The sequence below is a fragment of the Lacerta agilis genome, chromosome 8 (genome assembly GCF_009819535.1).
Source record: "Lacerta agilis isolate rLacAgi1 chromosome 8, rLacAgi1.pri, whole genome shotgun sequence".
In the NCBI taxonomy this organism is placed as follows: Eukaryota; Metazoa; Chordata; class Lepidosauria; order Squamata; family Lacertidae; genus Lacerta; species Lacerta agilis.
In genome coordinates this window covers 67,037,037-67,055,134 of record NC_046319.1, presented here as the reverse complement: position 1 = coordinate 67,055,134, position 18,098 = coordinate 67,037,037, and the positions used below count along the sequence as shown (strand labels likewise).

General features: G+C 43.8%; 1 protein-coding gene across 1 annotated transcript; it reads left to right on the top strand.

Moving 5' to 3' along the window:
* Positions 1–3,815: 3,815 nt before the first annotated feature.
* PTAFR (platelet activating factor receptor) lies at positions 3,816–17,292 on the top strand. Its single transcript, XM_033158043.1, has 2 exons — positions 3,816–4,328; positions 14,942–17,292. Exon 2 carries the CDS (start codon positions 14,986–14,988, stop codon positions 16,060–16,062), a length of 1,077 nt encoding a protein of 358 aa, XP_033013934.1. The 5' UTR covers positions 3,816–4,328; positions 14,942–14,985; the 3' UTR covers positions 16,063–17,292.
* Positions 17,293–18,098: the final 806 nt, after the last annotated feature.

Below are 18,098 nucleotides of genomic sequence, written 5' to 3'. Positions count from 1 at the left end.
TTTTGGCAAATGTTGACTGGAGAACTATCAAAAAATTGGGATAGTTTTCGAAGAAGGGCTGGTTTTTTGTTCTCATATGGTAGAGCATCTGCTTTGCATGCAAAAGGTTACTGATTCAATTCCAGGCATCTGGAAAGACTCCTTATTGGAAACCTTGGACAGCCAGTCAAGGTAGTCTATATATAGCTCAATGGACCAATTGGTCTGACTCAATACAAGGTGGCTTCCAATGTTTCTTGATTATGATTACTACTCTCCCAGAGACACTTATTTCCACATGTAATTGTGTGTGTGTGTGTGTGTGTGTGTGTGTGTGCATTGTAAATAGAACATGAGTACCAGTGGCAGCTCCATGTTTTGGAGGGCCCTCAGGCAAGACACCCTCCATGGGCCCTGCCCCTGTTGCAATTAACTGGGTCAGTTACCTGTTGAACCCCTTTTGCATGCGGAATGAGCAACATTTGGTGAGTGAACCTTAAAGAGTAGACTTCACTTGTTGCAATCACAGTCAAGCACAGTGATGTTTGTAGAGTAAGAAAAATATCTAAGTAGTTCATTGTAGGATGAACACAACTTGGATGGAAATGTTTCCTGGTCTATCCTAAATCAAGAGGAGGTACAGGGATAATCTGGGAATCTATCATGTTGGGGGAAGGGGAGGTGATTTCACTCACGTCCCCTACACCCATTCCCTTGTGTTTATTTATTTCATATGGAATTCAAAATCATTGGTTTTCTTCTTTTAGACTCTGTTGCATTTAGAGAAGAAGTGGAGGAACCTAGAGCCCTCCATATATTGTTGGACTACAACTCCCATCATCCCTCACTACTGGCCATGGTGGGTGAGGTTGATGGATGTTGTGGTCTAACAACATCTGGAGGGCCACAGGTTCCCTGCCCCTGCATTAGCACCTCTAATCAAGGCAGAGTTACCACCACCACCTGTCTTCATGCACCTTGGAGCCGCAGACTGTCTCGCCAGAATGGTGCATGCTCTAGTTATCTCCAGCTTGGACTACTGCAATGCGCTCTACATGGAGCTACCTTTGAAGGTGACCCAGAAATACAGAATTTGGCAGCTAGACTGGTGACTGGGAGTCGCCACTGAGACCATATAACACCGGTCCTGAAAGACCTACATTGGCTCCCAGTACGTTTCTGAGCACAATTCAAAATGTTGGTGTTGACCTTTAAAGCCCTAAATGGCCTTGGCCCAGTATACCTGAAGGAGCATCTCCACCCCCATTGTTCAGCCCAGACACTGAGGTCCAGCTCTGAGCGCCTTCTGGTGGTTGCCTCACTGCAGAAGCCAAGCTACAGGAAACCAGGCAGAGGGCCATCTCAGTAGTGGCACCCACCCTGTGGAATGCCCTCCCACCAGATGTCAAAGAGAACAACAACTACCAGACTTTTAGAAGACATCTGAAGGCAGCCCTGTTTAGAGAAGCTTTTAATGTTTGATTGATTATTGTATTTTAATTTTTGTTGGAAGCCGCCCAAGTCGCTGGGGAAGCTCAGCCAGATGCGCAAGGTATAAATTATTATTATTATTATTATTATTATTATTATTATTACTACTACTACTACTACTACTATTACTATTATTATTTCCAATTATCATCCCTGGTCTCTTCATGCCTGCTTAACCCTTTATTTTACACCCCATTGGCAATGATGTAATTTATATCATACAACTTTTTCTTGTGCGGAGAGAAGGTATTATGCAATTAGTTGATGCAGGACTGTGTGGGGTGAACAGGTTTGTTGAGATCAGAAGGAAATTGCAGAAACAAGGTCTCCTGATGATTCAGAGCCCTATTCAGCAGTGGTGTTAAGGTTTTGATCTGTTTTCATATCCGGCCGCCCTGAAGTTTCAAGCACATCCAGACTTGGTGATAAGTCAAATTATGGTCATTCTCATCCTCCAGAGTTCTTTGGCCTAGTAGCTCTCACAACACATAGCATTGTACTTTCATGCAAGATAGCACAGAATTCTGTTTGTTGGGGGCATGGGGAATAATGATGACGATAATAATAATAATAATAATAATAATAATAATAATAATAATAATAATAATAATATCTGAAGGTATCTGAAGAAGTGTGCATGCACACGAAAGCTCATACCAAGAACAAACTCAGTTGGTCTCTAAGGTGCTACTGGAAAGAATTTTCTATTTTGTTTCAATAATAATAATAAGTTACTTATACCCCACCCATCTGACTAGGTTTCGCCAGACCCTCTGGGCTACTTCCAACAAAATATAAAAAATACAATCAAACATCAGAAATTAAAAACTTCCCTATACAGGGCTGCCTTCAGATGTCTTCTAAAAGTTGTCTAGTTATTTATCTCCTTGACAACTGCTGCAAGGGTGTTCAACAGGGTGAGCACCACGGCCGAGAAGCCCCTCTGCCTGGTTCCCTGTAACTTCACTTTTCACAATGAGGGAACTGCCAGAAGGCCCTCGGAGCTGGACTTCAGTGTAGGTTGAATGATGGGGCTGGAGACGCTCCTTCAGCTATACAGGGGCAAGGTTGTTTGGGGCTTTAGAAGGCTTGTTGCTATTGTATTGATCACCAGCAAATGGGGCAGTGAGCAAGGTTGCTATCGAATAAAATATTGGGGGCCCAGATAAGTCCCAACCTGCAAATGTAGCACATGCACACCAATTGAATGGCATTGCTCATTAACTTTTTTGGGGGGGCTGGCACTTTTGTTGTTGGACTACAACTCCCACCAACCTTAGCCAGTATGACCAATTAGCAGGGATGATGGGAGTTGTGGTCCAATATAACATCAAGAAACCCACATGTTGTCTATTATTGAACAGGGATGGGAGAGAAATTTGATTCCATTTGCATTTAAAGATGAACACTTTCTGAAACAATACATAGGCGGAAACAGAGCCAAACTTCTAACTTCGCACTTCTTTGAATTTGGCAATGAAATTACCCAGTCAAGTAATGTGTACAAAAATGCATACACTATGGTAAAATGTGCATAAAAGGTAAAGGTAAAGGGACCCCTGACTGTTAGGTCCAGTCGTGTCTGACTCTGGGGTTGCGTTGCTCATCTCGCATTACTGGCCGAGGGAGCCAGTGTACAGCTTCCGGGTCATGTGGCCAGCATGACAAAGCCACTTCTGGTGAACCAGAGCAGTGCACGGAAACACTGTTTACCTTCCCGCCGAAGTGGTACCTATTTATCTACTTGCACTTTGACATGCTTTCGAACTGCTAGGTGGGCAGGAGCTGGGACCGAGCAACGGGAGCTCACCCCATCGAGGGGATTCAAACCGCTGACCTTCTGATCAGCAAGCCCTAGGCTCTGTGGTTTAACCCACAGCGCCACCTGCGGCCCTTAAAGTGTGCATTAAAATGCATATATTAGTGAAAGTAACATTCAAAAGAGCATTATACTAAAGAAAATTGCCCTGCAGGAATGTGCATTTCTACAAAAATGTGTATATTTGGGGAAATTTGCAATTAAATGCTGATGAGGAGGACTTTAAAGGGGGGAAATCACAAACTGGTGTTGAAATGTGAAGAACTGATCTTGAGATCAAAAAAAATGAGACTGAAAAATGTTGCTGACATCCTGTGTACAGAGAGGTATGATCCAGTGCAGGAGATATGTGCCCTGCTTCTGACCCTCTCCAATATCTGTCAGGAAGCCTTGTGAACATTGCATCATTTTTTACTGGTTCCATTTCAGTCCTACCCTCTGAAGTGGCTGAGATTGTTGTGAGAAAAGCGTGTTGTTGCAGGCGAAAGTGTGCCACTCCAAGGGCAGCTGGGGGTGGGGAGAGAGGTTCTCCGCCTGCTGCAAAGTGACGTTTCACTTGCAAAGGCCAGATGAAGGAGTCCGTGCAGCTTTGGGGCGATGGCTTTCTGTGCTTACTGGAAGGAAGTCATTAAACGTTGTCATTAGATTTATGACTAATGATAACGAGAAGCTCTTTCCCTGGAGCTTTGGTAGCAGACAGACCGTGGCTCGGTCACAAGAGCATTTCAGAAGATAATCTAGGTTAGCAATGGCTTGTCGTGGCTCTCCCGCCCTCTTGCAGTTAATTGTCTTCCTCTTAGCCTTACTCAACATTGCGTTTCCTTGGTGGCAGTGATGACACCCGTTGTTTCTTCACTCCCAATGACTACACAGGTGCCTCTTGTGGGGTCCTTCCGGTTTGTGGAAGTTGGCAGCGTGGCAAGGAGCCTCAAACTTCAGGCTGGCAGAGGGTTCGTTCGCAAGTACCCAAGACTCACCAATTGATGAACTCCCTCCATCAACTTGGATTCAGTGGAGAATATCCTTCCTCTAGACTCTGGTAAGTGGAGGCTGCTCTTACAGATGCAATTCTTAGGGCGTTTGCTGGGAACATCTTCTGATTGCACAGCCCAGGTTCCTTTACCAAAATGCTCAGAGGAGCTTGGTTGCACGCACAACACTGCATTCCCATTGAACAACAAGTACAATTATTGTTGTGATTGTGATTATATTTTGATTTCTTTCCTACCCCTCACCACTAGGTCTCAGACCTTGTTTCTGCAATTAATATTAAAATTGGTTCAGAAGAAATAATGGTGATGATAATGATATTTAATAATGTTAAAGTAATTATTATTGTTGTTCAGGTCAGGCTTCCATTGGACCCTTTAATTTGTCTCTTAAACTGTGTCAAGGATTAACCATTACAAGCATATAAAATTCAAATCCTACACATAGTAAGTACTACAAGGTTGATGATGTATGCTAAAGCCCATAAACCATACAAATCAGATATAACGAGGGAAAATGGTGAGCAATTAAAGTTGATTACATTAGCAACTATGCTAAAGAACAGAGGAAAATATCAATAGCAACTTGGCAAATGGCGTTTACTAACCAGTTACATAAAAAAGGGAACTGAGAATATCCAGAGGCTGAATGGACTACTTTCTCTTACAATGGCTAAAAGAGGTTTATAAGTGTAATATCATAGTGTTTGAGGTGTAAATATAAGATTATTTTCACCAAATGGAGTGTGTGTCTGTGTGTATGCTTAATAATGTTGTGTATTTTGATATGGTCAATTACAAATGCAAAAATTCTCTTTTTTGGTATGCTTCTTCTGGTAGAAGTAAAAGGTTTTGAAAATAATAATAATAATAATAATAATAATAATAATAATAGCAGTGGTGATGGTGATGCACTCAGGGGGTCCCTCCCTGGTTGTTCCCCTCCTTGCAGTAGACTCGTAATCTGGTGAACCGGGTTTGCATCTCCGCTCCTCCACATGCAGCTGCTGGGTGACCTTGGGCTAGTCACACTTCTCTGAAGTCTCTCAGCCCCACTCACCTCACAGAGTGTTTGTTGTGGGGGAGGAAGGGAAAGGAGAATGTTAGCCGCTTTGAGACTCCTTCGGGTAGTGATAAAGTGGGATATCAAATCCAAACTCTTCTTCTTCTTCTTCTTCTTCTTCTTCTTCTTCTTCTTCTTCTTCTTCTTCTTCTTCTTCTCCGCCTCCTCCTCCTCCTCCTCCTCCTCCTCCTGCTGCTGCTGCTGTCCCTGCGATCCTAAGATTGCCCTCTTCCTCTGGGTCCAGTCTGAATAACTGTCCATTGAGAACGGGTGGGGTGAGCTGAGGTTGTTCCTGTCACTGCTCACATGGTGACTCACTCAGTCCAAGAGAGGGCAGGGGGCCAGCCATGTCTCAGGGACAGAGCATCTGCTTTGCATACAGAAGGTCCTAGGTTCAATCCATGGCAACGCCAGGTAAGGCTGTGCATGCTGTGGACACTTTGAAATGGCGGCTTCTCAGCCACCTACCATTGTCTGGCAGGAGGGCAGGGAGAGGGGTAAAAACAACAACCCAATAGCATTGTCAAGGTGGGCCCTGACTGAGTTCTGCTGCCCGAGAATGCTGGCTACCTATGCTACGTCTATGAGCTGGAGGCTGCATGCACACAACGTATTTGAAACACATGATTCCCCCTTGCCAAAGAATCCTGGGAACTATGGTTTGTAAAGGGTGTTGGGAATTGTAGTTCTGTGATGGACAAAGTAGAGCTCCCAGGATTATTGGGCAAGGAGAATTTATGCGGTTTAAATGTTTGGTGCGTCCGCAGATAGGGTGTTTAAACTTCCTTTCAGCGTATTGCAGAGCTGTACCTACTGAGGTGGGTGGGCATGTGACGGACTAGTCCCCTCAGCAATGTGCCAAACATCCAATCTTCATTTAAATAAAAAAATAGAAATAAAGTCTCCAGCCTTTTGAACTTGTGTGGAGGGATAAGAGGACCTGCAGGCATTATTCTACCAAATTATTCCCTCAGAAGTATCTTTGGTGTGCTCATGTGCCCCCCTTGACATTATTTTTATCTGTAGGACTGTTCAGTCCAAGCCTTGTTTAAAGATAAATAACTCGAAGGAGGGAGAGATGGGGGTGGAGGCAACCTGGAGTTATCAGCACCTGGAGAACAAATTCTAGAGTGGGAAGAGAAGGGCCAAAATACAATTATGGTGGTGATGATGAGACAAGGGGAGGGAGAGCAGAGAAGGGAAGGAAGATTTGTCTCACATTTTAAGACTTCTGAAAGAGAAATGACACTGTATTCACACTCCCATGCTAAACATTTTTTTTCTCTGAAGTTCCATTGATTTGGATAGACTTAGCTTGTAAGGAAGCACCCTCAGAATTCAGGGATGTGCGAATCTATCAATTTTGGTTTCTATCCCCGTTTTCTCCCCATTCTTAAGCTCGGTTCTCCACATATCCACATCAGCTTGTGAATTATTATTTTTAAACTTCCCATGAGAACTCACCAGCCTTCTACAGTATATTTCTCCCAATGAACACATATTTGTATGTGCATTTTTGTACACAACATTTCACTAGAGAACTGCATTGCAAAGTGCGAATTTCAACAGATTTGGTTCTCATATTGTTTTGGGAAATGCATATTAGTGAGGTTCACTTTTAAATGTGAACTGCTGCACTTGGGTGCAGTTTTGAAGGAAGTATGCTGTACATGAAATGGAATGGGTGTGTGGGTGCCAGGGATGGAAGGATCTGCCAATTTCAGTTCTCTCATTTTCTCATTTTCCCAATCTTAAATTCAGTTCTCTACATTTTGCAGCTATTTGTGATTTTAAAAAAATCCTCATGAAAATTAATCAGCATTTTTGTGTGAGTTTCTCCTAATAAACAGTTTATATGCAGTTTTGCTTTATGTACATAGTTTTGCAAGACGTTTCCACTAGTAGATGCATTTTTGCAAACACTGTTTGGCTGGAGAACTGAATTGCAAAATTCTGATAAGTGTGAATTTTGAAGGATAGCTGTGTTTCAGTTGTTACATTGTTTTGAAAAGTTTGGATTTGATAAGATTAGGCTTTAAATGCATACCAAATTTAACTCTCCCCTCCCATCCCTAGTCAGTGCCATTTTGTCTCAAGCAGCAAAATGACTTGCTCTGTCTTGCTCAGGCCTGAGGTTCCTCATCCCTACTGTAAAGGACAAGAGACACCCAAAGTGAAAAAGGCTTCCAAAGTTAATCAAGGAGCATGGAACAAAGTTAATGGGCAGATGACCTTATCTGGAAAAAGTGGTAAAAATGACTGTGAGAGGAGGAAGCTCAGAGTTCTAAGAAAGAAAAAGGTGTTTGTGGTTCCACTTCCTCTTTCCAAGCAACAGAACTGAAGAAATAGGAGCTTACCAGCAAAAAACAACAACCCCAAAACACACATTAAAAATATTTCATGCCAGGGCCAAATAAGGGCACAAACTTCTCTATTTTCCACTTAGTTACTTATTACTCTAATTCACCACCCTTCCTCCAAGGAGAACAGGGAAGTGTTTGTGGGTCTCTTCCCCCCCTCCTTTTTTTCTTTAAAATTCTAACACCAATCTTGCAAAGTAGATCAAGGAGCTAGATAGATAATAAGAGACTTGCCCCAAGTCTACCAATGAGATCTTCATAATAGCTGAATAAGGATTTGGGCCCATGCAACACCCATCCTAATCTGGCACTGTAGCCCAGACTTCTGAATATGGTTACTAGCCTGCATTTTTTGCTTTTTTTACTACCCTGCTGGGAGCTGGCAAAAAGGGGAGAGTGAGTCCAGTCCAGTCAGATTTATGGTAGTGCAACCAGTCCCAACGGCACTGGGCGCTGAGCCCAGGGGGTGCCACAGGGTGTTGCAACTATGAGCTGGTGAACTGAGCAGAATGGAAGGCCTTGCACAGGGTGCCACTGAAATCTGAAAGACCAATATCTGCCCCTGTTCAGTCCTTCCTCCAACAACCTGTTTCAAATTCAAATTCAAATTTATTGCGGCTATAAGCCCATAAAAACATAAAATATGGAATATATAACATAAATTTACAGCATGCCATAGACCTTGGAGTCATAGGGAATCAAACCACAGCACAAATACAAGTTTTAAAATTGCAACCAAGGAGCAGAAAACAAAAGTATTAGTGGTCGTGTAGTTGGCCACAGCGCCTTTTTTGAGATATGACAGAGTTTAAAAACCTTGCCACCTGCAAGGTTGTATAGGAATCATTGTCTTGCAGGCATAAGGCAAGGTGTGACTCAGCTGGTGCACCTGTAAGTTTCTGAGTTATTGGTCTTAGTAACTTTGCCCGAGCCTCACTATGCAGGGGACAAATAAAGATTATATGATGGAGAGATTCCGTCGACTTTTTATCGCAATCACAAAAGGCGTAAACTAAGCCCTTGGAAAATCAATGTCTCAGGACATTAGAAGGGAAAACATTAAACCTCGCTTTGGTGAAAGCGAATCGGTGCCCAGCAGTGGAGAGGGAGGATAGGTATAGAGGGACATGATGTAATGGAACAACTCCAAAATTCCGAGGCGAGCAGACACCCCCACCCAGCATATGATTATGCTGTAGCTCCAAATCGTCCAGTCTTTGTTTGATTAATCTTTTTGCCGAAGCAGGGTCTAAGTTAAGCGAGTCTAAAGGAGAGATTCCAAAAGACAGAAGTTTGGCGTGGATTTTCCCAATCCAAGGGTTTGCAAATTCGTCACGCCAAAGACATTGGACGAGATAATGGCTAGGTAATCTATGCCAAAGAGTTAACCAGTAGATGAAAATTCGTTTCCATAAGAGAGTCTCTAGTGAAGGAATCTTCAGTTCTAGTCGTATAGCTGCATTACTGACACACGTAGGGAGTTTTAAAAGCCGGCGAAGAAACTGATTTTGCAGCACCTCCAGCGGGGCCGGATTTACCAGAGCTGCCCAAAGCGGAGCAGCATAAGTAAGAGTGGTAATAACTTTTGCATTGTACACCTTTAAAGCCGAGGGCACGTGTAGGGCTCCATCTGAGAAAAAGAACTGGAGAAGTGCATGAGATAGAGTTTTACCCTTGATAAGTAGTTGTTGAACTTGGGATTTCCAGCTCAGATTATATTGAAAGGCAATCCCTAAATATTGGAACTTAAAAACTTGATCTATTTTTACTCCACCAAGCTTCCACTGAAAAAGTTTCCGACTTCTACAACTTTGGATTTTGAATGGTTGATGGACAATTGGTTAGATTGACAGTAAGCAGTAAAGATCTTTAACGCCCTACATAGACCAACCCTTGAGTAAGAAAGGATCACCGCATCATCTGCATATAGAAGCAGCGGACAGCGGTAGTTTGCGATGTGGGGGGCGTGGATGTAAGCGTGCGACTCGCTTAGAGGCTCTCTCATATCACTGACAAACAGGTTGAAAAGGTAAGGTGCTAATATACAACCTTGTCGGACTCCTTTATTTATCGGGACCGCATTTGTAAGGTCACCAGCGGGGGTAAGTCTAATTCTGGCAGAGGATCCACCATGCAGTTGGATCATGAGCCAAAGGAGCCTTTTATCAATGCCCCACCTCGCCAATTTCTCCCATAGAATGGTTCTGGGGATGCTGTCGAAGGCTGCCTTCAGGTCTATGAAGGCAGCGCATAAATGTCCTCGACTGGGGAAGGAGTATTTCCTTGCAAGGTGATAAAGGATTATGGCATGATCTATGGTGGAACGATTGGGTCTAAAGCCCGCTTGTTCATGGCCAATCAGGTTGGATTCTTCTGCCCATTGAGACAGTTTAGACAGCAACAAGCGGGCATAAATTTCACCTATAGTCGAAAGGAGGCTGATAAAATGGTAGTTTCCTGGATCAGCAGGAGAACCTTTTTTATAGATTGGTATAATAATGGCTTCCTTCCATGTCTTGGGAATACAGCCAGTAGCATTAATGGCGTCAAAGGTTTTGGCCAAGATTCCTGACCACCACTCAGGATGTGATTTAATGACCTCTGCAGGAACCAGGTCAGAGCCAGGGGCCTTATCCACTTTCAACTGGGATATTAGGACTGATATTTCGCCTGGATCTGTGGGCGGCCATCTGGGTAGGTGTTCGAACAAGTGCTCCAGATGGGGAACTGGAGCCTCTGCCTGTGAGAAACATTTCCTCAGGAACTGTTCCCAAGTAGGGGCCGGAGTAACAGTCAAGGGATATTTCCTAACTCTCCTGTTAATTAGTGACCAGAATTCATTAGCTCTGCGGGATTTGGAAGCTAAGATCAAGGCTTGCCAACGGGTAGACTGCCACTCCCGTTTTGCCATTTTCAGAGTCTGTTTATAGACTGATTTGGCTTGAAAGTATATAGGTGGTAAACTGGAAGCGCCTGAGTTTTTATATTCGTTGTATATTGAACGCAGTTGGAGTTTGGCTTGTTTACATACAGAGTTATACCAGGGAGCTCCTGAGTTATATTGGGCTCGCATAACCGTTTGAGAAGGTGATGTAAAAAAGGCAGAAAGGTTTGCTGTAAGGTGGCTAAAGAGATTCAGAACTGCACTGGGATCACATGAATCGGAAATTGAAACAATTGGATGAACTTGGATTTCTTTCTGAAAAAATTCTTTATACTTTAGGGTGAGAACCTCTGACCATTTAATCCCTCTTAATTTGGATGCTGCGTTAATTTCCATAAGGGGAAAGTGTCTATGATCAACCCCTTGCCAAACCAGAGAAAGCGTGGCCGTTAGGGGAAGGTGGTCACTAACTTGCAACCTGTTTCATTTGGGCGTTGAGGCACAGAGGACAGACAGAGCACCCTGCCCATCCTTTCCCAGCCTTCCCACCTGTGTAGAATTCCAATAATTCATCTGCTTGCAATTCCTTCTAACCTGTGGGTATCAAGTTGGTGCTTAAATACAAAGCTGTTCTTACTACTACAATACACTCTCTCACACCCTTCTTTGTTTAAGGCTGTGTCCACACGAGGGTTTTCATGTGTGTGTTCGTGCACCTTCAGTTTTATGACTCTGAAATCTCTCTCAATGTTTCCCATCCACACTAGTGGGTGGCGCTTGTTGGGTTGGGATATATTCGGGATGTTGTCTCCTCCCCTAAGTTAACAGTTCCCCACCCTCCCTAAGTTTCTCAAGTCTGAGATCTGTTCTGGGCATGCACCCAGGTATTTGTGCCAGACCCTCAGGGAAGGATAACCTCAAAGGGGGCATGCACCATGACTTCCATAAGAGATCAAAACAGAGGCAGCAATGTATGTCTGCTCAGATGTAAGTCACTCTTTATTCCAGAAATGCAGCTTCATTTTATCAGCTTGCACCTCAGGCCTAGATTCTTCCAGGCACCAAGTCCTTCAGCAGACCTCTGCTTCTCAGGGCTACTTCAGTGTTGTGCTTTCTTCACAGTGTCAAACTCTCCTTTCTCCAATATTGTCTCCTCAGGAGTAAGTCCCAAACCCCAGGGACAGTCAATTCCGCCCAGAGCTGCCTCAGGATTCCAGGGGAGGCTCTTCCCCAAAGTCGACAGGGGTCTTCTGTATCAATTCTCTGTTGTTGTTGTTGTTGTTCAGTCGTTCAGTCGTGTCCGACTCTTCGTGACCCCATGGACCAGAGCACACCAGGCACGCCTATCCTTCACTGCCTCCCGCAGTTTGGCCAAACTCATGTTAGTAGCTTCGAGAACACTGTCCAACCATCTCATCCTCTGTCGTCCCCTTCTCCTTGTGCCCTCCATCTTTCCCAACATCAGGGTCTTTTCCAGGGAGTCTTCTCTTCTCATGAGGTGGCCAAAGTACTGGAGCCTCAACTTCAGGATCTGTCCTTCTAGTGAGCACTCAGGGCCGATTTCCTTGAGAATGGATAGGTTTGATCTTCTTGCAGTCCATGGGACTCTCAAGAGTCTCCTCCAGCACCATAATTCAAAAGCATCAATTCTTCGGCGATCAGCCTTCTTGATGGTCCAGCTCTCACTTCCGTACATTACTACTCTAGGCAGCGCTTAAATCCAGGCCTCACAGAATAGCTCAGTTGGTTAGACCATGGTGCTGACAACACCAAGGTTGCAGGTTCCCAGTAAGGGACAGCTGCACATTCCTGCATTGCAGGGGGTTGATCCTCAAGGTCCAAACACAATGATTCTATGAGATATATGCCTCCCCAGAATGCAGGGGGACTAGATAAACATGGGCTGTTGGTCTCACCCCTTTGGCCACAACCCATGATGCTTAGAGGAACAGCCTGAAGACGACCTCCAATGTGAGGACCACTTAATTTCTGTGGAGGTATCTAATTTAGGCATTCAGCTTGAGCAGCCTGTTCACTGTGTCTCCACTAGGCTTCCTCCCCTCCCTCTGGTGCTTTTTACATCCTTCTTGTCTCCCCTTCCTTCCTTCTGCCTAAGGTACCACAACTAAGCTCCTTCTCTGCCATTAGGTAGCAGGTGGGATGTGCCCTGCCCTTCTTCTCACACAGGATGTGTGATCAGGCAATGTCCAAATGTGGTCTTCTCAGGAGTCAATGCCTGGTTGATGCCCGCTGGCCATGCATGCAGATATTTGTTTAGCTGTGACTACGCATTTTTTAAAAAGATGTTTTTCCCATATATGAGATTCTCACAAAAGAACAGTCAAAGATAAGTAAATAAATATGAGCCACTCCAAATCAAGTAAGCATTTGGAGCTGCTTATATTGAATGCCGCCACTTTCTGTCTTCCGTTCTTCCTTTCTGACATCCTGTAGTTGCATGAGTAAATGTTATTTTTATTTTCAACGCAGATATTTTGGCAAACGGTAGTTTTCCACAAAAGAGCTCTGCTAAAAGAATAAAAACAAAGCTCCGCAACAACTAGCAGGAAAGGACAGGCTACATCCCTTACTTTGGGCTGATGGAAGCAAAATGGAAGCAGAGGGTGTGTGACAACAGAATTGCCACCACACATGTAAAAATCTCTGTCCACACAGCATAGTTCACTTCAGTATGTCCACAGCTGGGTAATATTCCAGTTTATATCAGATTTTTGTTCCTGGTCTGATTATCTGCAGATTGGGAAAATCTAACATTAACAGGGAGGTCAGGAGGACATTTTACGTGGACAACGGAAAAAAATATATAGACACAAGCAGCTTCAAATCCACATTAAACTCCAGTGTGGATGAGTTGCTTGTGATGACTGTACTCAAATCATTTTCACCCCTTGGCAAAATGAGTTTTGCAGGCTTTCGTACTGTACAAAAAAAGCACACAACCAAATCTGTTTGACCAGAAACAGTAGTATGGGGAAAGAGGTACCAGTATGTATGGGGAAAGAGGGCCTGGAAATTAAGCCTTATGGGGAGTGGTTGAAGGAGCTGGGTATGTTTAGCCTGGAAAAGAGTAACCTGAAAGGAGATATGATAACTATCTTCAATTATTTCAAGGGCTGTCACATGGAAGATGGAGAACGCTAGATTTCTCCTGCTCTGGAGAGTAGGACTTGAACTTCAAGTTATAAGAAAGGAGATTCCGACTGAACATATGGGAAAAACTTTCTGATAGTGAGAGCTGTTCGACAGTGGAACAGACTCCTTCGGGAGGTTGTGGACTCTCCTTCCTTGAAGGTTTTTAAACAGAGGTTGGATGGCTATCTGTCATGGATGCTTTAGCAGAGATTCCTACATTGCAGGGGGTTGGACTTGATGACCCTTGGAATCCCTTCCAACTCTATGATTCTATCCTCTGAAAAATGAATGTGGTTTTTTTTCAGCCTGAGACTCAATTTGCACCCTGTGATAGGCAGAATCCTAAAATGTTAAAACCCAGTTAATTGATGAGTTGGCAGTGGTATTTCTTTTCTTTCTTTTACAACTACTAAATTTACTTTTATTATACTATGTATTTACAGTTTTATGCTGTAATAATATAATAATATAATAAATTATTGTTCCTAAATAAGCATGCATAGGACTGCAGCATTAAGCCTCATAAAAATAGCTGTTTTCACAAATAATAATAATAACAATAACAACAGCACAGGCATGTTTTAATCACTTGGTTTTTTTCTCAATAAAACACAAACAAATTAAGCAGGGGATTATTATAATTTTTACTACACAACATTGGCAAATTACACAATTCTTTCTGTGGTTAATGTGACCTGTGGGCACTTCTCAATCTCACAGGGACAGATCCTCTTCTGCAGATGTCTCTTTTCTCTACAGAGCTTTCACTTCCTCTTAGGAAGCAGTAAGAAGTTTAACACAGTCACACTGCTTTACAAAGTGTCAATGAAGCTGTTGAACAATCAAGCTGTGTAGTCTGAAAAAGTCAAATGATTATTCTGTTCGGAAACAGGTGTGGTGCCATTCCGGGGTATTGCAGGGGCTAGTCTAGGGCCTCCAAACTCCAGGTCCTTTCATTTGGGCCCCAGATCTCCTTTCCACCCCCCACTTTTCAAAAACCTTTTTTTTAAAGCTAGGGATGTTAAAGTCCATCAAAAATGGAAATGGGAACTGAAATGCCAGTTTGCTTATTCATCCCATCTCAGGGCAGGGGGGTTAACCACCTCCCTGTCAGGGATTGAACTTCTGCATACAAAGCATTGTGTTTCATTGCTAAACGTTGTCTCCCTCTTGTATTATTCATTTCCTTCTCTCTCTTTTCAGGATAAGAAAAACAGAGCAACAACAGTCTTTGTTAAAAGAATAACATGATTGCTGCAACCATGTCCCAAAAGGGTGAAAGTAAGAACTTCTCATTGCTTCACGTTGCGAAGGAAGATTGCCACGTGGATTCCGAGTTCAGATATACCCTGTTCACTGTCTACTATAGCATCATTTTTATTCTGGGCTTTATAGCCAACAGCTATGTCCTGTGGCTTTTCACACGGGTTTATGCTACGAAGAAACTAAACGAAATAAAGATATTCATGGTCAGCTTGACGACAGCCGACCTGCTCTTCCTGATCACGTTGCCAATGTGGATCGTATATTACCACTACAGAGGAGACTGGATCATGCCCAGCTTTTTGTGTAACTTGGCTGGTTACTTATTCTTTGTGAACACCTATTGCTCAGTTGCCTTCCTGGGGGTCATAACGTACAATCGGTACCAAGCAGTTACGAAGCCCATTTCGGCAGCTCAGTCTACCACGCGCAGAAGGGGCATCTATGTCACAATAGCTATCTGGGTCCTGATCGCGGGCCCTTCTTCATACTTCCTGTTTGGCAGCGGCACTACCCAAGAGGGGCATGTGACACGCTGTTTTGAGCGCTATGACCCAGAAAGCAGTAACATCCCTGTCCTTGCCTCCCACATCGTCATTTGCATTTGTTTCTTTATTACCTTCCTGATTGTCGTGGTATGCAATGCGTCCATTATCCGAACACTGCTGTCCCAAAAACCTCAAGCTCGGAAGAGCGCCCACATCAGGCAAAGGGCGCTCTATTTGGTGTGCACTGTCATGATTGTGTTTGTGGTATGTTTCGTGCCTCACCACATTGTGGACCTTCCCTGGACCTTGATGGTTCTGGGCAAATGGGATATAAGCTGTAGGAGCAAAAGGTGGTGGGATCACATCCATCAGGTGACCTTGTTCCTCCTGGGTGCCAACTGCGTTCTGGATCCTGTCATTTACTGCTTCCTCACCAAAAAGTTCAGAAAACACCTTTCTGAGAATTTGAAAAGCATAAAGGACAGTCGAAAGTGTTCCAGGCAAACAACAGAGACCACTGTGGAAGGGATGGTGCCGATGGAAGAGAGCATCCGTGCCTCCATCAAACCTTAAAAGTATTCTGTTCTGCTTATGCAGCAGCAAATACAGGCTGGTGACTGGCACAGACTCTCTGCATTTCATCAAGAGCCTGGCAGATGCACACAGCTTTCCAGCTCTTCCCTAGATGCAACGGCAGGAACTGAAATGCACTTAGGAGAGCTAGAACACTGTGACTCAGGAAGAACATGGACTATCTAAGTTGTCTTTTGTTGTTGTAACAAAAGGGAAATGCTTGGAATCACTTATGATGTCTTTTAAAAAGATGGGCATTGCATTCGTTTTCTGGTTCAGATCCAGATTGTAGTGACATTTAGTTCCATAATTTCATCCTGAAGCTAGCTCAGAACTCTCTGGAGAGGGTTGGGCATCAGGAATGGGCACCCCTGGGCACCTGCTGAGATTTGTCTCTCATCTCAAAGCCCACTGCCAACCCTTAGAGCCTCCTGGCTTTCTACTTATTCCCCCAGAGTGATAGAGCTATCTCAGCTGTGATAGGAACAAGGAAAATGAACAGCAGATTGGGCCTACAGCAGTGAAAAGCTGGTCAATAAGGGCAAATGGGGCACAACCCCACAAATTTGAGCCTGCTCCCACCTGCCTGCTTTCTTTTTTTACACCTGGCCAGGGATGGTTCTGGCTCCTACTGCTGGTTCCCCTGACTTTCACTCAGTGGGCACCAGCCACCTGACCCAGAGAAAGATAATTGACTGGCAACAGTGACAGTGGCATAGAGAAGGTGGCCCTGTCAGGGAGGAGGCTCCACTGAAGGCATCTAACCTAAAACATGCACACTTCCCCCAATTGCTCTTGAATTAATACCATTTGGGCTCCAAACTATTGCAACACTTAGTGGCCATAGAACAGGGGTGGGGAGCCTGTAGCACTCCAGACTTTGCTAGATTACATCTTCCATCATCCCTGATCACTAGTCATGTTGACTGGTAGTTGAGTCCAGCAACAACTGGAGGGCCATGTTCTCCATCTCTACCATAGGCTGTCATCCAGAAATCATCATAATCTGAGAGCAGAGATTTTGCATAAATTTACCTACGGGTCTCAGGTGTGCATTCAACGTACACAGGGTAGAAATTTCAGGAACTGAGGGGAGGAAAGGAATGGGTTCAGGAATGGACCATAGCTCAGGGGCTGAGAACATGCTTTTGCTACAACCAGGTCATTGCCTGATTAACGTTCTATGGCCTTGTAAATGTTTTTGTGGGAAGGGGGGATGTTATCGGTTTGTTTTTGTTTTATGTTATTTTGTGTTCTCAGTTTGTATTTTTATGCTGTGAGCTGCCCTGTGATCTTCAGATGAAGGATGGTATTCAGATTTAATAAATGAAAATAAATAAATGTTGCTTCTCATGCAGAGGTCCAAGGTTAAATTTATGGCATTTCTAGCTGAAAAGTTCAGATAGCAGGTGATGGCTAATATTCGGACTGGGTATAAGACTGCTTCACGTGTATTTAAAATATTTCCACATCACTGCTTTTGTGATGTGAGGAGGGTAGGAGAAAGCCCTAGATCATAGAGGGCTGGTCCCTACCCAAATAGATTATCCATTTTTCTGCTTGGCAAACCATAGCACCAATGAAACGGCACTCAGAAGTAAAAGTGAGAAGCCATTGTAAACACCATGCTTATTCACTGCATATACAGAAACTATGCTAACATCATACTATCATGGAAAGCTTGAAAAGTTGTATACCTGTTGCTTGTCCGTAGTTTCATTAATAAAAACGACAGTTCTAACCATTATAGCTATTCAGCACTGCTACTTTCAGCCCAGTGGGCATGTCTGTAGATTTTTTAGGTGTAGGATCATATTGAGGGCACGCAAGTACAGATGTCTGGAAAATAATAGCAGATTCTAGGCTAGGGACTTTTAGCCATAGGCTGAGACCAGAGAGGGGCAGGAAAACATGAACAGGATGGGAGACAGATGACCACCAAGTGGAATGTCTGGAATGTGGAAGTGTGACACTGCAGCTTCTGGGTCCACTGCTAGAGGATGAATCCTCACACTTCCTCCTGCTGTCAAATCTAG